Source organism: Cryptotermes secundus, unplaced genomic scaffold, assembly GCF_002891405.2.
Source record: "Cryptotermes secundus unplaced genomic scaffold, Csec_1.0 scaffold979, whole genome shotgun sequence".
NCBI lineage: Eukaryota > Metazoa > Arthropoda > Insecta > Blattodea > Kalotermitidae > Cryptotermes > Cryptotermes secundus.
The window spans coordinates 956,789-976,535 of record NW_019736411.1 but is presented as its reverse complement, the minus strand read 5'-3'; the positions used below and the strand labels follow the sequence as shown (position 1 = coordinate 976,535).

Below are 19,747 nucleotides of genomic sequence, written 5' to 3'. Positions count from 1 at the left end.
CAAGTCTGAACGTTCCTCACATAAGAATACAAGCAACAGCCGTTCCATACTTAGTCCGAGGACTAGAAGTCTCAGATTTTAATGAATTTTTTTATAGAATCATATTTAGCACTTATTGTAAAGTCACTATAGCATGCAATTGTCAATAAAATTACAAAACTATGCATATATGCATATATTAAATGTAAAAAATACTCACATCAGGTCTCTTAATGTTTAAAGTTTACCCATGTTCGGTTCTGTGTGAATTAATTTGCAGCAAGCGTACCAATGACGTCAACTAAGTGAAATTATGAATGCAGTGAAGCAGAGTCGAGCGTGACTTATTTCAATATCCCATTTTAACTTCCTTCGGCCTCTGAGGGAAACTATGAATAAGGTGAAGTTAAATTATCTTAGGAGACAGATAAAAGTTCAAGAAGAGCATTTTATTCTTATATTCACGAAAAGGGTTCAGTATTCTAGTTACGACACGTGATTATACTTTCGCTTTCTGTCACTATGTTACAATTATGAACATAACTAAAGGAAGCTCATGGATATGAAATAAATTCAGATCCCTTTATAAGCACGAATGGGGAGGAGATTTATTCTGTTATCCTTTCACTTTTAGCCAACTCATAATTTTAAATTATGTGTAGGCAGATAGCCAGGGCATTGCTCCAGTAAATATGCAAAATGAAGTGCTTGAAGAAGAGGGCCATGAACACAGAGTCATGTCTCACTTGGAAATCTGAAATTCATCAAAACAACATTTAAGAACTCAGTGCGTACCTCACAGAAAGCTAACAAATCCTACATCACGACAACCTGAGAACACACGAAAAACTTAAATGTTCTATGTGAAGAAAATCCGGGATTTGCTAATGCTAAAGGTAGTATATAGAGTTCTTCTTCTTCTTCTCCTCCTCCTCTTCCTCCTCCTCCTCCTCCTCCTCCTATTTTAGCTTTACGACCCTTTTAGTTTAGTCTTAACTTCCCATTAGAATCACTGTGTTTTACTTCCTGACTTGGGTTTTTATTCTCTAGCTTTTTATACCCGAAGTTTTTACCACTGCGGCTTAAATGGTTGACAGCATGTATATACTATGTGTGCACCGTCATTTAACCATGTTGTATCAACTGTATACGACAATCAATTTCGACTGATAAGATGATCACATTTGGAGAATTTGGAAGGTATGAGATGAAATGGCTGTGGCATATTTCAAGCTAATAATTCCGCATTCGCAAGATAGAAATTCTAGTCAGGATAATCGGTATCCGAGATTCGAACCAGGCGCTTCCAGAAAATTAAAACAGAGAGGTAAAAGTAAATTTGTCCCTGTACTTAATTAATTAACGCCCCATGAAAACACAAGGGTTATTGGACCTATGGTTCCATCTTTATTGAACTCGGTACTAGATGGAGGTGCGTGGTTAGTTTCACGCCCCTGCCGTTTTAGCACCGGAGAAAGAGTTCTCCGGCACGCATTAGATAGAAGGCTGGTTGGATCCTACAACCAGTCTGAACGCTGTGGATTAGAAAGATATCCGTTGCCGGGCATCGAACTTCGGCAGTCCAGCTCGCAGGCCGTTGCTATACCGACTGAGCTGTTCCGGATCCGTAAGTGCTGTAGTTTAATGAATTTTTATGAATAATGATAGGACAACGCTTAACTAAATCAGAATATCGCCAATGAACGAGTTAAACGAACAGGAATTACGATATAAACCTGGATTTAACTTGAACCCACACCTCTCAGAGCCGTTCGTACAAAGAGGACTGCCCAATCTCAAGGTCGTACACATGGATTATTTGTGACAATCCATGCACTCCTGAGCTAATAAGTAGATGACTGAACGTGCAATAATGAAAGGACAGGGTGTTGTACAGGCAGTTCCAATTACGAGTATAAGTCAGGAGAGACTGAAGTAATGCAGTCCATGACAGATTTCCTCCATATCCTTTTTAGTTAGCAATCAGTGATATATAGATCCTCGNACCGGTTCTCACGGTCTCTCCGCTTGCAGAATTCTTATATTTTTCCTTTTACCCTGTAGATGGAGGCGATACGTTCCTCCAAAACGTCGGTTAACACCACATATACACGGTGCCAAATCCCAGAAGACTGCTTTGTTCATAGTCACCGCCGTGAAAGCCTCAAATCTTACAAAGCAATAACCAGCTAGAAACTGGGGAAAAAGATAGTTGATATTCCAATTGCTTTCTTTGCTATTTTCCATATCTCTTTGGATTTTATGTTCATTTATTGCAGGTATGAACCCATTGTCACAAAGCCAATTGTATCGCATACTCGGAAATGGTTTGTCTTTTTCATATCGTAACATAGAGTTCACTATATCGCAAAAGGTTCCAAATAAATTTCGTACACTCAGTTATGTTTACAGCATACTGTATGATGGTACCAGTTTGTTGTGCGACGATACTAATAAAATTCAGTTTGAACTTCGTTTATTGGGAATATTCAACCAAAAGAACCAGATATTAATGTCACTCTGCGTCTGATCAAGAATTTGAATGGAGCCTGTTTAGTAGTTTCGAAGATTAAACATGGGAAGGACAGCTACGAATCCCCCTTATGCCTTCACTCCTAAAAATATATGTAAAACATCATCATCATCATAATCAGCTCACCCTTCAATTGTGTACCCCAAAAAGCACAACCCCTTGGATGTAGGGCTGCTTATTGTTTGACATTGCTTTTCTACGGGCCCATTTTAAGGCGAATCTCGTTGCTAAATGCTTATCACTCATGCTTCATATTCCATAGGCCCATAATTTAAATCTTGACCTGGAGACCGGCTTTCCTGACTGTGGTTGATCATGGTTTTCTTCAGTCCTTCCGAGGTAAATGTCGGGATGGTACATGAAACTAGGCCACGGTCGTTTCCTTCCAAATTCCATTCAATTTAATATTCATTAATGATCCTATCCTTCGACGCTATGTAGATTGAGCTGTTCAAAAGATTGTTAAAGGAAACACAAGTAAATAACATTTAAATTTAAGTCCTCTTCGTCATTCATTTAGCTGTCCTAACGTTAACGTTTTAAGGTAAGATTGAAATCTGTCTCTGTAGCGTAGTTGGTTGAGGCGCTATGCTACAAGCCGGAAGGTTGCGGGTTCAAGTCCCGATGAGGTCATTGGATTTTTTTTAATTTACCTAATCCTTCCAGCCGCACTATGACCCTGGGGTCGACTCAGCCTCTAACAGAAATGAATATCACGAAAATTCTTGGAATGTTCTTGGGAATAAAGAGCGGCCGGCGAGCAAGGCTGACAACCTTGCTGCCATCTATGAGCCGATTGTCTAGAAAATGTTGGAAACTTAATATCTCGCAACACTATGGGCCTCCAAAGCCTGTTACAGGGATACCTTTACTTTACTTATCTCTTCTTAAACATCCAAAATTTAATGAAATCAGAGAGACTACAGGAATTTGAGGAGATGTTTTATTTCAAGTAGAGTTTACTACAAAGTATTCCACTTAATAATAGCCCTTGAAATGAATTTTACGTGTCACCAAGCAGTTGATGCAACCCACAGAACTGTCTGATACTCTCTGAGTATTCTGTAATCGCCTCTCAAGCCCAGCGGCAAGTTGAATAATAATGAACCAATAGACGCTTGTTTCGAAGCTTTGTGCAGAATATAAACTGAGTGGTGAAAACAAATTTCCAAACACGACCATGCACTCATTTGAAAGACATTCATAAGATACGCCGAATGAATGCTGTGAGGGGCACAACTAAAGAGAGAGGGGCCCGAAAATGTAGAGGCTGGTTTCAGAATATTTTGAGTATACGTGTACCTTCAAAAGTGTATACCATATCCAATATGGCGTATTTCGACACACCCACACAAAACTGTACAAAAATATTGCAAAGATTTGATCAACACGTTGCCAGGCAACAGCTCTGTAAACGAGCTCCAACATGCAACAATAGATGAGGCTGTGCCGCGTCAAGCATCAGTGGAACAACGGGGTTATGCAACCCGTTTCTAAGCATAGGCTCTGTAAACACACTTACGCGTAAACGGTGACGTCATCAACAATAGAGACGGTGTTTTCCACGGGGTGTATCAGAGCGCTTATAAGAGAAGTGAATACAGTAACAGAGTTAGTTCTGAGGTCGGCCGCGCCGTAGCTCAAGCGGTTAGTCGCTGGCTTCCAACCGCGGCGGCCCGGGTTCGATCCCGGCTCTGGTCAAGTGGGATTTGTGGTGGACAAAGTGGCGCTGGGGCAGGTTTTCTCCTAGTATTTCGGATCCCCTGTCAATCTTCATTCCACCAATTGCTCCACAATCACCCTCACCTTTCATCTGGGGCTGGTACGATGGGCCAGAAGTGGCCGCAGTACAAGGGACTTAGTCCCACCCCACTATCAATAAGAATTAATAAAAAATAGTTCAGGGCAGTTAAGGGTTAGCCGTAAGCTGGAGTAATGAGTCCAGAAGAATTTCTAGTTCCGAGGTTCCAGAGTGACTGAAGACGAAATAGTAAGAAGACGAAATAATAAGAAGACTTCATAGTGATTTGAAGTGCTAGTTTCTGTGTTGAGATCCGTTTCCAGGACACGAATAGTGAAGATGAACAATCCTAGTGTGTGTACAACGGTGAACTGTAAAGTGTATTAAACCAGCGATCAAATCAAACAGTCCTTTGTGGAATGCATTATGCCACGCTCCTTTGCGACTTTAAATGAATTATTCAACTTCCTTGGTGAAGGTTTTGTTGTACCAAGCGCTGAAAGTGGAACAGGGCTAAATTTTCTTAGTAGTTCATGTAATAATTTTAAAGTATACATAATATATAGCTTTCAATGATATTTAATTGTAGATAACACTTATGTTCTACCCGAAACCATACGTATTAAAGTAAATTTAGAGAAAAATCAACTGCTTTAATCTGCATAATATTTGCAAGCAAATGGGCCAAGAATGATAGGGATTAGTACTAATAAAGATATACAATTTTATGTACATATTATAAGTATCAGTAAAAGTAAAGTCTGCTGAAGTCGATGAAATTGGCAAGAACATTATATCCACTTTGCGAATATTTTCTGTTCCTACGGTTTTCATTCCAAAGAACTTATTCAGAGAGACGCGACACAAAGACATTGCTCTTAGTTATTTCCGTGCAGCATCACGAATCGTAACATATGTGTCATCACGTACCCTCACACATTAACAGCTGGGTGGGTTACTTTACTATCACATTCAGATAAGAACTTGGTTCGAGATAAAAGGAAAGCGATCAATAATCTAGCTTAAGCAGTATTAACATCTGGACTGAAATTATTTGTTTATAATCCGATTAAGAGGCACCACATGAGAACGTTAAATAAACTACAATTAAAACAGAAAATTAATTAAATTTCCGAAACCTGATTGTGTTCATTGCTCGAAAGGATTAAATTTCTAACTAACTATATAACACAGAGATGATCTTGAGAATCTAATAGTGCTTAGTTACTTAAATTTCCTGTCATTAACGGAACGCGAATATTTTATTGCCTTGTCCACAAGAGCTCGTCACTAGTCCCTTACCAGAGCCAGATGAATCTACTCAACAACCTACAACCTTGTATTAAGTTCATTTTTATATTTATCTTCCATCTACGTCTGGGTCTTCCAAGCGTTCTAATGACTTCAAACTTTCCACCAACAATTTTTTACTTGTTTATCACTTCTCCCATGCATGATCTTCGTAATTGCAAGTATAAACTCTATGAATCCAGTATGCGTATTTTAAATTTTTGTGTCTATTACTTCAAGAATTCTTCCGAGTTTAAGAAAATCGGGAGGATTCTAGTAATTTTTCATATTTTGCCTAGAAATATTTGAATTCAGAATCTGTTATATCAGATGAATAATATTAGACAATCAGAATATTGCTTTCTGCCTTAAGAGAGGCCCGTTATTTTTTTAAATTATCAGCAATCAAATATGAGGACAGTACAGTAAAGTATTAGTTATGGAACTGGTAACTGCTCATTTCCAAAATACTAACGCTAGAGTTGTTCTCTTCGAGATTAATGTGAATGACTGACCTGTACGAAATGTTGAACGCTTTCCAGCAGCATTCCATACATGATGTCTGTTCTGTACGAATACGGAGGACTACAAGAGTAAATTAAAAACTAACAACAAGCTGTGGAAGAGATTACACGTATGTGTAGAAGTAGCGGCAATTTCTTATGCCTAAAATTAATTTTAATATTTTGAATTTTAATATAACTGAAGATTCATCACATTTCACTTGACCAAACACAAAACTATGAACTTTCACATAACACTGTCCGCTATCTTCAGTCTGTTGCATCATTGAACCGACACCCACAACAAGTGTTTCATTGTCGGTGTCTTTGGTACCTCCGCACATACAGACACCCACCTCTATAGTCTTGTGTTTGTGCATGCGTGTTGTCTGCTACTGTAATCCATGTCATGCGTGGAAGGTCCTGGCTAGAGTAGCCTAGGTCTAAACCCACCAGTCTGTAGGACAGCTACAGCCGTTGTAACTTAGCCTATAGATCGTAGCCTCTATCAAGATTACATTCACAGTGAAATTAAAAACACGTTGAGACTCGAAAATATCTATTACAATTAAGTTAGAGAACCTTGTGTCTTATATACATAAAAATAAATATTTACATTTACTCGTATATACGGATAAACCCTAAGTTTCAAGATCAGGAAACATTAGTTTTACGTACGTTGGTTATGAGTTCTTCACAGCCGTCACTTCTAGGCTGTAACACTGTATCAGTCAGTAAAATTCAACCGATATTTTGGGGGAACGTATCGCGTTATTTTCAGACTAAAAGAGTAGCCACCTGCTTAATGTTGGTTTATTGTTTGGCTTATTTTTCGATAATGAAGATGGAGGTAGTACATTCCTCTGAAACTTAGCAGGAATTTTACAGAAATACACAACGTTACAACAAAGAATATCATGTTCTGTATAATCGTACTTGTTTTTATAAAGGTTGGGAAAATAATCTCTCACCGTTAGGAAGAACACAGGCTGAGGGTGTTTGGGAACAGGAAATCGATTAAACTCTTTGGATTTAATGAAGAAGAAATAACAGGGACGGAAGGAGGGAATCTATTGTAGGGGCTTCATAACTTTTACTAAAAAATATTACTAATTAACAAACTAACTAATCAATTAATTAAATAACTAACTAGCTAGCTAACTAACTAATTAACCAACTAACGCCCTAAAGCTGTCCTTCTAGAGAAGCTGCCAGTCGCTCAGCTACTCAGGAATTTCCCAACATTTTATGGAACTCGAAGGCTCATTATCGTCTTCTCTTGAACCCTTCATTGGTGCCCATCCTGAGCCAGATCAATCCAGTCCATAGCACACCACTCTATATGTTAGATCTATTTTAATATTATCCTTCCACCGACTTACTGGTCTTACCAGTGATATCTTTTCTTCTGGCTTTCCCACTGAAATCCTATATATATATATATTTCTGTACTGCCAATGCATGCTATATCCCCTGCCCATCTCATCCTCCCTACCTTTATCATTCTAATTATATTTGGCTAGGAGTACAAGCTATAAAGTTCTTCACAAAATGATTCAACAAAGGAGGTACGTAGCAGGTATGTGAGACATAAAATGTGCATACTTAGAGAGGAGGCTAATATTAACAATAGATTATAAGGAGTATGGGGTGAAAGTGTGAACTGGATTCATTTGACTCAGGACAGGAACCAGTTGCGGCTCTAGTGAACACTTTAGTGAGTGTAAGGGTTCTGTAAAATAATTTATTTGAACATCTGAGCGACTGTTATATTCCCAAGAATATTCTTCCTCCTTAGAGTTAGTAGTTCGCTAAATCCATCATAAAAACAATCACATCTGGTCTTTTAGTAAAAATTAAACTCAGAGTGTCATTGAAGAAAATAGAGTTTGTTTATGACAGACAGAGGTATTACATTTTCTGTGGAGTCAGTGAAGTACTGTATAACATAACTTTAAATTTGTGTGCTCACTTTGAAGGTAAGGACGATATAAAGAAATAGAATTCACAGAACTCTTGTAGTACGCTATGATTCCATACATACGTGTTTAAGACAAGCATAATTCCTTCAACAGTCACTGCCTCCCGAGTATTTGAGAGTAACGGGTCGATATCGGGCTATTGAAAGTAACAGTTACAGTGAAAAGAGGAACGTGTCCTCGAAATACGATTTCAGAAATATTCATAATACATGGAGTTAGAAAAATTCAAACAATGTTACCTGTGATACACGTGTTACAACATACTTACGCTTTCATCTCTCTCTAAACAAACACTGTTTAAGGGATAAAAGTGTAGGAGCGGCAACAATAATGTAGTTATAAATGACGTGTATGTAGGTACACGTTAAAGAAATTTACTCAGAAAACAATACTAACAGGATCAGGTGATCACTGTTATGTCATCCAACTGAGATTATACGGATTAGAAAATTGTGTTTGTTGACGGACACAAAAATATTTGAAGGGATATCTGTCTTATAGTTAATGTTGTAAAGGTAAACGATAAAGGTCTTCCTGGGCTCAATTAATTAAGCACCACGCCCTTAAGACGTATGGGGAGTGAAGGTATGGCTCCACATTTTTTTTACTTCAGCACTAGACGGCAGTGAATAATTAGCTTCACGCCCCGGCCTCTTATATCACGGTACCCATTCGATTGGAGGCTGTGTGGCCCCCAGAGCCGGTCTTCACTATGTGGAGAAGGAATAACCTCTTGCCTCTGTCGGGATTCGAACCCTGGCCGTCCATAGTTCTCGTAGTTCATATTGCACGTCAAAACTAAATGCATGAAGCTTGAAGTTCTCACGGTGGTGTCTATGAAGAGTACAGTCTCCTGTGGCGTGACGCGGTGTAGTCTGGTAGCAGATCAAGGAAAAAATAAAACCCGCAATTATCTGACAAATTAGCGTAATATGACGCTACTGCCCTCTACTGCCGTCAAGTAATGACGAGTACTTGGTGTCGACGAGAAGAATCAACCATTGGTCGATAGATCGAAGTGCATGTGAGATATCGAAGTTTCAAACATATTGAAAATATCAACATAAACATGGCCTCCGCCTGTAGTGAAGATTTGCCCATTTCTCCGATAGATACTACATCTGTGACTGAATCAGTTAATTCTTCTGGCAGCAAAAGTTTATCACGTTCTCCATCAAATTCATCTATTAAGGAAGACAGATGGCCTGCACTAATAATTTCCAAGGAATCAAGAACTGGCGTAAGGAGAGTGATCAAGTGTAAGAGCATATATTTTATATTTATTTTTGTTGACATTTCTCCAAATCCTGCGAGAGTTTGGTGTGTTTTCTAAGTGGTTTGCCGCTAAAGCAGTATACCTCTCGAACGAACACTGCCATTTTGTAAGACTGAGGGAACAGATTATGATCTTCAAATTACATTGTATAGTTTATAAATAAGTATAAGCCCATCAAATGTAAGTACTTATACTACTTATTCATACATATTAAGGGGTGTTACAGTGCAAAATGGCTCATATTATAAAGGTCATGTAATTTTCCTCTCCAGAACACAGTGTCATGACATGCAGGATCACAGTCTAATCTTCAGCTCATTAAAAAATTGCAAATCTTACACAGAATGGGAGGAGCCATCTCCTTCCTATCATAATGGTGAACTTGTGACTTTCATTCACACATCATTTATTTGTCCAGTGGATTAATATACACCTAATAGTGGATATGACATGATGGGACATTAAAATGACACAATTGAAGACAAATGAGTGAAGAAAAGTATACAGTTATAAAATTTGAAACATAATACATATTAAAGTATGTATATTGTATCATGGTTATAATAATTTTCATTTCATGCATCCTGTTGTGTTATAACCATATAACTTCTTTATTATGACCATCACAGCACAACCACATCTAGGTCAGTGCCTGGTTTTGGAAAAAAAAAAATTATATGGTTATAATAATTGCAAATCAGATTGGATATGTAATAAAGAGCATATTAAAATGGCCCAATTGAAAGACAAAAATTAAAAGAAAGGTAAAACGATTAAAAGACTTAATGTAATATTTCCAAGAAAAAGCCTGCCTGCTTTTTCCATGAAATTTTGTGGTAGAGGCATTTTTCTTTACAAATTTTATTCTCAAAAATGTGTACTTCCAGACTTTGTGACTGGTGGCTTAAAAAGCCCCATAAAAGTGAAAAGCTATCCCCGTAACAGGCCATGAAGGCCCATAGGGTTGTGAGATGTTGAGAGTGCCATATTTTCTCAAGACATTCGGCTCATAGATGGCAGTAAGGTTGTCAGCCTTATGTGCCAGCTGACATCACCCCCCCCCCACTCCCTCACCCCAGAAGATTCCTGGTTCTCATTTCTATTAGAGGCTGAGCTGACCCCAGGACCATAGTGTGGCTGGAAGGATTAGGTAAATTGAAAACGCCACCTCATTGGGATTTGTACCCACATCCTTCCAGCTTGTAGCATAGTGCCTCAACCAGCTACACTAACGCAGGCCCTAAAAAGTCCCCATGGCATGTAGTAATTTTCAGTTTGTATGACATGAATTTTAAATACGTATAAGATTGTGTAGTTCACTGTTAGTGCAAACCATGTGTGGGATTTTCCTCTTCAACATAGATATTGATATATAATTAGTGAAGTCTGAGGAGGCATTGACCATCATTCTTGCAACAAATATTCCGATTATTGCAATGATTGTATGTTTTCAGAAATATATATCCTTCCTTGTGTTCCTTGTTTGCTCAGGCACGAAGGTTGTGGAGGAAATCTTTTTTTAAAGGTGATAAAAATCTGTATCACAACTTCCTTTTGAAAGGAAGTAAAGCCAGGGGTCTCATGTCATACATTTATGACACATAAGAGAAACTTTCACTCATGATACGAGATGAGCGAAGTCAAAATTAGATGCTATTTTTGCCATTTGACACTCCCTACTCTGCTCCTAGATGTTGCTGCAGTCACATGACTGTGCAGACGTGTGGTAGACAAGTGAGAACAACTTGCAACCACCCAACCCAACTGAAGAGTGCTGGATAACTGGATAATGTAGTTTGCCCAAGTGGTGTCCAGATAGGAAATGTGTTACAAATATGCCAACCAGTTCAGATTAAAAGTACAAATGACTTAATTGTCAAAGTGAAGCATTAGAAACCAGCTTGTATTCTCATGCTTTGTTCTAGCCTGAAGGTTGAAACATACAATGCACCAGCACACATGCAACTTTTGACAAGTTTGCTGGGACAGATTGACTGTTTGCAGAAAATCCAGGGTCTTCCTCATTAAAATGTTTGCTAAGGATGGGTCTGTAACGCCATCCGAAACAAGATTTGTGGCTGTGTGGCATTTTGTGACATTTGGTATATTTTATGTCTGATGTGTAGGCACATGTGTTTTGGTTGCATTTTAGAGCTATTTTTTTGGCCGGATATAGGCTTGAGGGGATTTAATGGTGACCTTGGTTAATCTAATCACTATTTTCCCATAAGGGCTTGGTCTTGCCGCTGTTTTCAGGAATGTAACCCTTGCATTGGGGAGTGATTGCTGTTTTTAGATAAAAAATATGTCTCAGTGGCACTCCACCCACCACAAGCCTCTCATGGACTTCCAGGTTGAAAACCTGGACCTCTGCAATGAAATGCCACTGTCTATCATTTGACCTGCTGAATGACATAATATTTCCTATGACATTCATGAAACAACTGCAAAATGTATTATGATGTTATATAAATAGATCTCTCACACACAGCTCTCAGATTCACGACCTTACTCTTCTCAAAGGAATTTTTAATGAATTTTTAATTTTTAATTATTTATGTCTCATGACTGTCATCTGTATTTTTGTGGCTGAAGTTTTTGAGAGTTATCAACTCTGTATGTTATTTTTCTGTGGTCATTCAGTATCAGGACTGTAAAGGGTAGGACGCAGAATATAAAGCCTTCATTACCTTATAGGCAACCATACCTTCAAGATGTAGATCAAGTTATGACAGATGAAACACTGGGAACTGAACCATTACAATACAACCTTTATATGTGTTTGGGGGAATGTTACTACAAAGATTTAGATTAGCTAATGTTTAATTTTTAAGTTATGATTTATTGTTATAACATTTTGACATTAATGTATAACCATCACAACTGAGTGGAATACAAACCATCACCTTCTGTAAAATCTCTTTTCTTCTATACCACACTCTTGTTTAATAACCGCATAATCTGCACATTTTATTCTGTGGTATTCCCACATTGAAACTGTAATCTTATTAAACAAACTTTTCTCCTGTCTTAATCAGAACTTTCATTGGCAGAACACAGTTCTTTCACTGCATCATAAAGCCATGGTCATTAGATGTATGTGTATTCCTTTACCACCAGCCCCCATGAAGTATTTAGCACCACAGAGCGCCAAGGGATATTTCCTTGTTTGGTATAAAATGAGTGAGTTTCATTTTGTTAGTAAAACACTTCCTTTTGGTAGAAAAAATGGGTATTNGCAACACACAAGGAAACTCTGATAAGAGACTGTTACCGATGCCAAATCAATAATAATTTTCAAAAATTTCCATGATTTATTCTGACCCTCTTACAGTGCATACATTTATTCACTTTACTCTTCTCTCTTGCACTACATGTTTCAGCACTAAAGTGCCATCTTCGGGTGCTTTTCGATGTACGTCGAACTACTTCATTGCATGCCTTGTTGTCTTTATACTAAAATAACTAAAATATATATTCGTCATATATATTTTAGTTATGAAGTTTATTTATGAAGTAGTTCGACGTACATCGAAAAGCACCCGAAGGTGGCACTTTAGTGCTGAAACATGTAGTGCAAGAGAGAAGAGTAAAGTGAATAAATGTATGCACTGTAAGAGGGTCAGAATAAATCATGGAAATTTTTGAAAATTATTATTGATTTGGCATCGGTAACAGTCTCTTATCAGAGTTTCCTTGTGTGTTGCCAAGCAGCATCATTAGTATGTATCATGTGTAAAACTGATATGGTGGACAGTTGGAGTTAGATTTAGCCACTCTGTAATTTGGTTACTATTAAAATGTTTTTGATCGCAGAAATCAAACTGTGTGGCTGGAGAACACATAGTGGTAAGGTATGTGATAAAACGTCTGTCATTGGAAGGTTGCCCTGTTAGGAGTGATACTTTGTTATCATGGCAGTGTGTTTTAAAAAGAAAGTGTTGTGAACAGTTATCATATTCAGTTAAATCACGGAAATATAAAAAGTGAAATTGTTGTAAAACTAATTATACATTAACAAAAGTCAAGTCACTTATTATTTCAGGCTGAAGCTAAAAATATAAATTTCAGTGTCAAGCTTTAACACATTGTGTGTTCTCCATATACAAAAATATAGTTCCTCCACTGTAATGTACAGTTTTAAATGTCTCTCAGTCTGAGGGTGCCACAAAACAAAATTCTGAGAGTAATAATTTGATCTAAATAGAGTAAAATGAATGAAGAGCAGACTAAAAGTAAAATATGTAGTAAGAAGACCTAATGGTTTATGCTCTCATAAATGTGGTTTCCCTTGAGCAATATATCATAGAGTCAAATTCTGAAGAACTGCTAGGTGTATCGGAAAGTTCCAGGCCAAGATAAAAAACGAAATGCCGGATAACTTACTCAATTTTGGCTGATTCAAAAACACCGTGGAAATAATTTTCCTTAATGCTGTTGAGTACGGCTTGCGATTCCCTTTGGATGTCAGACACTGTTTCAAAACGTCGTCCTTTCAATTTCATTTTCAATTTGGGAAACAGAGCGAAATTACAGGGGCCTAAGTCCAGCAAGTAGGGGGGATGGAGAACGATAACCATGTTCCTGTTAGTCACAAACTCTGTGGTTTTCAGGGACGTGTGGACGGGTGCGTTGTCATGGTGAAGGAGCCAGTTGTGGTTGCACCAAAGTTCCGGTCTTTTTCGTCGCACATTTTCTCTCAAGCGGCTCAAAACGTCATAGTAAAAGTCAGAGTTGACTGTAGTGTTACGAGGAACAAATTCACGATGAACATTCCCCTTCAAGTTGAAAAAAAAGCAATGACTTCGGACTTGCCGTGCCGTTTTTTTTTTTTTTTTTTTTTGCTCTTTTTGATTGTGGGCTCTTTCATTGCGACAGTTATTGCTTTGTTTCGGAACATTACATAAATCAAACTTCGTCACCCGTTATGATCCTAGAGATAAAGTTGGGTTCTCGTTAGCCTTCCCACACACCTCAAGACACGTGTTTACGCGCTGCTGCTTTTGATCATTTGTTAGGAGTCGGGAAGCAAACTTCGCGGCAATGCGGCGCATGTTAAAATTTTCCGTTAAGATCTCCTGGCAAACTCCACAAACAACTGACTCAGACAGTGTCTGCGAGCTCATGGATTATTCGGCGACGGTCTTCGTGGATGAATTATCGATTTTTTTTAAACATTTTCTGTCGTTTTGCTGGTCAGAGTTCCTGTCTACAGATCCAGAGGTCCCGGGTTCGATTCCCGGCGCTACCAGATTTTCTGAGAAATAGTGGGTCTGGAACGGGGTCCACTCAGGCTCGCGAGGATAATTGAGCTACCTGAATGGAAAAGTAGCGGCACCGGTCTAGAAAACCGAGATTAACGGCCGTGGGGATCCGTTGCGCTGACCACGCGACACCCTCTATCCACGAAAGTTGGCACTAACTTCGCCGACAAGCGGCCGTCGCTCGGTCGGTATAGTTCGCTTGCGGACTACAGGACACGGAGTTTGTTTTTGTTCTTTTGCTGATGCTTGGTCGCCCTTAACGTTCGTCGTCTTCATCTGACACTCGCCCGGCCTTGAAACGTGAATGACCTTGAAAAACAGCTGCCCTTCTTAAAACATATTCTCCAAAAGTTTCACGAAGCATTTCAAGGGTTTCGGTAGCGGATTTACCGAGCGTCACGCAACACCTGATGCAGACACGTTGCTCGATTTTGCCATCCATCGCAGGCAAAACGAAACACGAAGTCGAAAAAGCACTGGTGTAAAAAGGATACGCGGTCACAGCGCACTGTCACGTGGCTGACTAATGAAATAGGCTTGCGGAAGTGTGATCTTGGTCTCCTTCTCATCTTCTTTCACCTCAGCAGTTACAACAATAACAGGTCGGGAATGGTTTGTGAAACAAACTGTGGACCCACAATTTACCCTTATCTTTACATTTGACAGAAGAGAATTTTAGAGCCTTGAAATCCTTCATCCAAGGATAGTAGTTGAAGAGAAATACCATAGTAACATGCCTGAGGAGCGGTAATTAAGCATATTATTAGTGATACAGTAAACCCTTTCTAATCCAGATTAATTGGGAGAGAGGTCATCTGCATTAAGCAATAATCTAAATTAATGAAGCAAAAGGGAGCCCTAAAAGACATAAAAGGCTTAGAACACAAGTAAATGGAAAATGATATAAGTAGTTCATATGTAAATAAATAAAAATATCACTGTAGAGCCTTATTTAAAACTATAAAAAAACAGTGCATTTATTCATCGATAGAAGACTCAGACGTTGTAATTGTTTTTGAACAAAATAGTGAAGATTTGAAGAAATTGTCAAGTTTTGTCTGAACAAACAAGTGACTCATCTGCCTTCCTTAATGTCCTGAGTGTTTTAAAGGATGTACTCAACTGTGAACAGTATTTTTCGTGTTTCATGTTCCAATCTGGATTAACTGTAACCGAATTAGAGAGGGTTTACTGTATGTCATAGGTAGACATGAATAAGGACAAAGTCTTTGTTTTGATAGTGGCAGTACACACACAAGTACCCGTTTCCATTAGGGTTGTCAGAAAAAATTAAATTGTGGTGTAGTTACCTGAAATACAGAGTAATAGCAATAGAAAGAAAAATAATACGATTTACCTTTAATGTTCAACAATACATTCTGCAGAGATAATTTTGTTAAAACAATGAAGAACTATGTGTTGCATATGTAGAGGCATCATGAGAGATCATAAAAACTATTCAGTGAAATATTTCTGTAGAGATAACTGTTATTGTTTTGGCCATCGTTTTGTAAAGAGACCAAACAATTGTGCTCAAGCAGTAATGCTTCTGACTTGTGTTCAGGAGGTACCTGGTTTGAATCTTGGCTGGGACAGTGAGTATCATGAGGGTTTTTTGTGGTTTTTCTCAGTCTCTCCATGCAGATGCTGGAATAGTATCTCAAACTAGGCCAAGATCATTTCCTTCCATATCTTTTCTAATTCATTATTAACTGTTATCCTCCAACCTACAGTGTCTGAGCTACTGACAGAATTATTAAATGGACCAGAGATAAATAAGATAAGTTTTTGTAAAGATACCAGGAGTTAATGATTCCTCTTACCATGTCCTGTTGTCAGTAGCTCATGTGCAGTTACCAAATGACTGCAGTCTTGCGTTCTACAGCTAGGAGTATTGATTTCCACACCATCACTGTGGTGCCATCTGAAGTGGTATGTTGTGGGAAATCAATAACAGTGGGACTTGTATTTTAAGGATAGTGACCATGAATATCAGTATTCCTTTCCTGAATTGTGATGGTTTGATTAATTTGCTTTTGGTATTAAGAATGAGTATTACAGTTTGTGTCTTCAGAAAGTCAGAGATTAGAATTGGCAGCATTTTTCTAACATGTGAATGACATTAAGTAAGAGGCTGCCTATTCTTGAAACAGTTTATATTCTTTTGTTGATATGAGGAGATTGGTATGATAAAGTATCTGTTAGTATATAACAGTTTCATCTTACTTGCTAAAAAATGCACATTAATGAGATGTCAGCATTGAACAGGCTTGTGGTTCCGGTTCCTAAGTGTATATTAAAGTGGGTGGATTGTGAAGTTTGAATAGCTTATTGCCTTTTCCTGAAAGTAATATATGAAGAATTTCATCTTTCACTAATTTTGCTATATATTTAAGTATTACAGTATTGTTGTTATTCTTAAACGAACTGAAATTAGAACTTCTAAAGTCTTTCACCATAATTACTAACGTTAGAAGCAATTATAACCGTTGCTTGCAACGGAGAACCTGCTAGAATGATTGATCAAGATATGGCAGGTGCACAAGACACCATCTATCTGTGCAACTTTCGTGTGTCTGTTGATGGTGAATGGCTCTGCTTGAAAGAATTGCAAGATGTGGAATTCACAGTCCCAGAATCTTCTTCTCAGCCATCAACTCCATCCCCTGATGAACATCTGCCATTACTTGGTATGCCTGCAAAAAAATTTACTTATTATATGAAATACATGTGTGCATGAATGAATGTTTCATGGCCATTCAGTGCAGTTTTCCCCTACATCAGTTGTGAGTGCTGTGACTTAAATGTTAAGCCACAGAAGCAAAATATGAAGTATTTGTGAGAAAAATGGAAAAAATTATGTCAGTATTATTTCATTGTTGATTAATTTTTAATTGTATATCTTCATATCACCTCGTTGGTGAGGGTGTTTGAGTATGCCAAGGACCCTGAGAGCTATACCAGCGGTAGCGTAGCTACTGGCAGGGCCTCCCTTGCTGGACAGGTCAAAGGGTAGGCATCAGACGAAGAGAGACACCGAAAACTGATGCCGGAAGCAGCGTCATCAGCGGCGACTTGAAGCACAGAGAAAATGATGCTCGAGATGGTTCAAGTTCGTATAGCAACAGGCGTGACCAGAGTGGTTTGAACGGCTGTTGTACTGCGATGTGGAAAGCAAATGGAAAAACTACCACATTATCACTATTCCTGGATAGTCTCTTTCCAAAAACAGAAGATCGCATTAAGTGGAGAAACTGTTTTGGAAGAGGCTGTGGACCTGTCATCTGACAGATTACTGATGAATGAATGAATCTTCATATGTTTTATCAGTATGCAGTATCTTTTCATGAGATACAGGAGTAGTGTAATTTTATCATTATTTTATGGATAGACCCAACATTCTGGCATATTCTGATAGAATATGATTTAATTTCATGTTTTATTATATGCAGGAATTCTCAGCCATTTATGTAAAGCTTTTGGGATCATAGATTCTGGTAGTCCAAGCTATAAACTCTGATGCAACATTGATGTCTTGAGGCTCATTATGTATAACTTATTTGCTCAATGACTTGCTGATGTATGCGGTGTGCCTGCTAACTTTCCATTTAAAATGCTAGGTGTTTTGTTTACTGATGTTGCCAAGAAGATATTACTTTGTGATACGGAGTATCTTTTCTGTAGTCATGGTAAAATTTCCATTGCATTTTACAAACGCTGTGCCTGCAGAGATTTCCTATAAATCTAGGAGCCAGAATAAGAAACAAAATACTTGAAGTGAGAATTATGATAATTTTAATTAACACAAGTAAGCCTATAAGTGATTCTAACTTCATGTTCACACTCCTTGCCATCTCTATGCAACTTTGTTGATATATTAATATTCACACATCTTCATCTATTCTCATTATACAACACTCCATGTTTCACCCTAACTGGCCATCATCAGGTGTATAAGATGTTGGATTAAAGGAACCTGCTGCTTGAGTATCATGCTGCTCTGCTTTTCATTTCGATGTAAAATGCTTCTAAAATATTTTATTTTAGGTTACTTTGTAGATTATCATGCCATTGTTACTTTATTTGTATGCACGTGTTGATGTATGTTTTGTTGGTGTGTTGGTTTCATCCTTATGTGCAGTGTGTAACTGTTATCACAAAAAAATTACATAACCACCCACATCTGCCATATGCATACAATATACGCAGCTCTGTGCATCACGTTACAGATCTAAAAACCATGGAAATTAACAAACACATGAGAATATGCTCATTTGACATAAAAAACGTATGCATTACTATACCAAAAATAGAAACTATGGCCATAATAACCAGCATACTAAAAATATACTCAGGTATCAACAAAAATAGCCAAAAGTAAATAATACACATACTAGACACAAGGAGTGAGAACTTGAAGTTAGAATACCAAGTGCAACAGGATGCTGCAGTATGATCCTCTAACCAGTTTCTTTTGTCCTTGAGTAAAACCCAGTGTGCACCCCTGGGTTACAGGGAAATTGTAAATATTCCCTGCTCTTGCTATGAAATGGGAAGAGGAACAATGATGTAATGTGCAAATAAGAGAGATGGGAAAGAATATGGTAGAAAGGATGGAGATAAATGTATGAAGAGAACTGAGGTACAGTAGAAAGGGTGAAGGAAATATAATGTGAAGGGTGCAAGGGAAGAAGTGGGACAGGAATGAAGGTGTAATGATCAAGTAAAAGGGACAGGAAATCATTAAAGGAGAATGAAGGGAATGAGGTAAAGAAAAAATGAATCTTCAAGTAGCTGTATAAGCATATCTAATTTATTTTCTTGTGCTAGTTAAACACTAATAGAACCTTGACGTGTTTCTGTTGTAAAGTACCATCTTCACTGGGGGCGGGTGGGGATACCAGATATCAAAGGTAACTTTACAGTTTGTATGTATGAATAAAATATGACCGTAAGTCAATAAGTGAGTTACAAATGGATATAGAACTTAAAGAGAGTACTGATTTGAAAAATGCTTTTATTTCTCAACATAATCGCCCTGTACATTGAGGCATGTGTCCCATCATTTCACAAGCCCCTGAAAACCAGCAGCATAACATTCTTTGGGCTGCTGTCTGAACCAGTCGGTGACTTCCCTTTTACAGCTTCATTGTCGGAAAAATGTTCAGCCAAAAGATGA

General features: G+C 38.1%; 2 protein-coding genes across 5 annotated transcripts in view; one reads left to right on the top strand and one right to left on the bottom strand.

The window, feature by feature from the left end:
* Positions 1-6,503, bottom strand: part of LOC111869937 (soluble guanylate cyclase 89Db) — an 84,676-nt gene extending 78,173 nt beyond the window's left edge. The window contains exon 1 of the mRNA XM_023861831.2: positions 6,059-6,503. Coding sequence (XP_023717599.2) covers positions 6,059-6,100 — 42 coding nt within the window. The 5' untranslated portion in view covers positions 6,101-6,503. The remainder of the gene's footprint in view (positions 1-6,058) is intronic.
* A 2,568-nt stretch (positions 6,504-9,071) lies between these two features.
* The window catches only part of LOC111869936 (RUN and FYVE domain-containing protein 2), a 33,154-nt gene continuing 22,478 nt past the window's right edge, over positions 9,072-19,747 (top strand). For 2 of the 4 annotated variants that reach the window (XM_023861828.2, XM_023861827.2), the window contains exon 1: positions 9,072-9,287. In XM_023861828.2, the coding sequence (XP_023717596.1) occupies positions 9,098-9,287 (190 nt within the window). In that variant the 5' untranslated portion in view covers positions 9,072-9,097. Of the gene's footprint in view, positions 9,288-16,483; positions 17,259-19,747 lie in introns of those variants that run through there. The other 2 variants (XM_023861829.2, XM_023861830.2) reach the window with 2 other exon arrangements.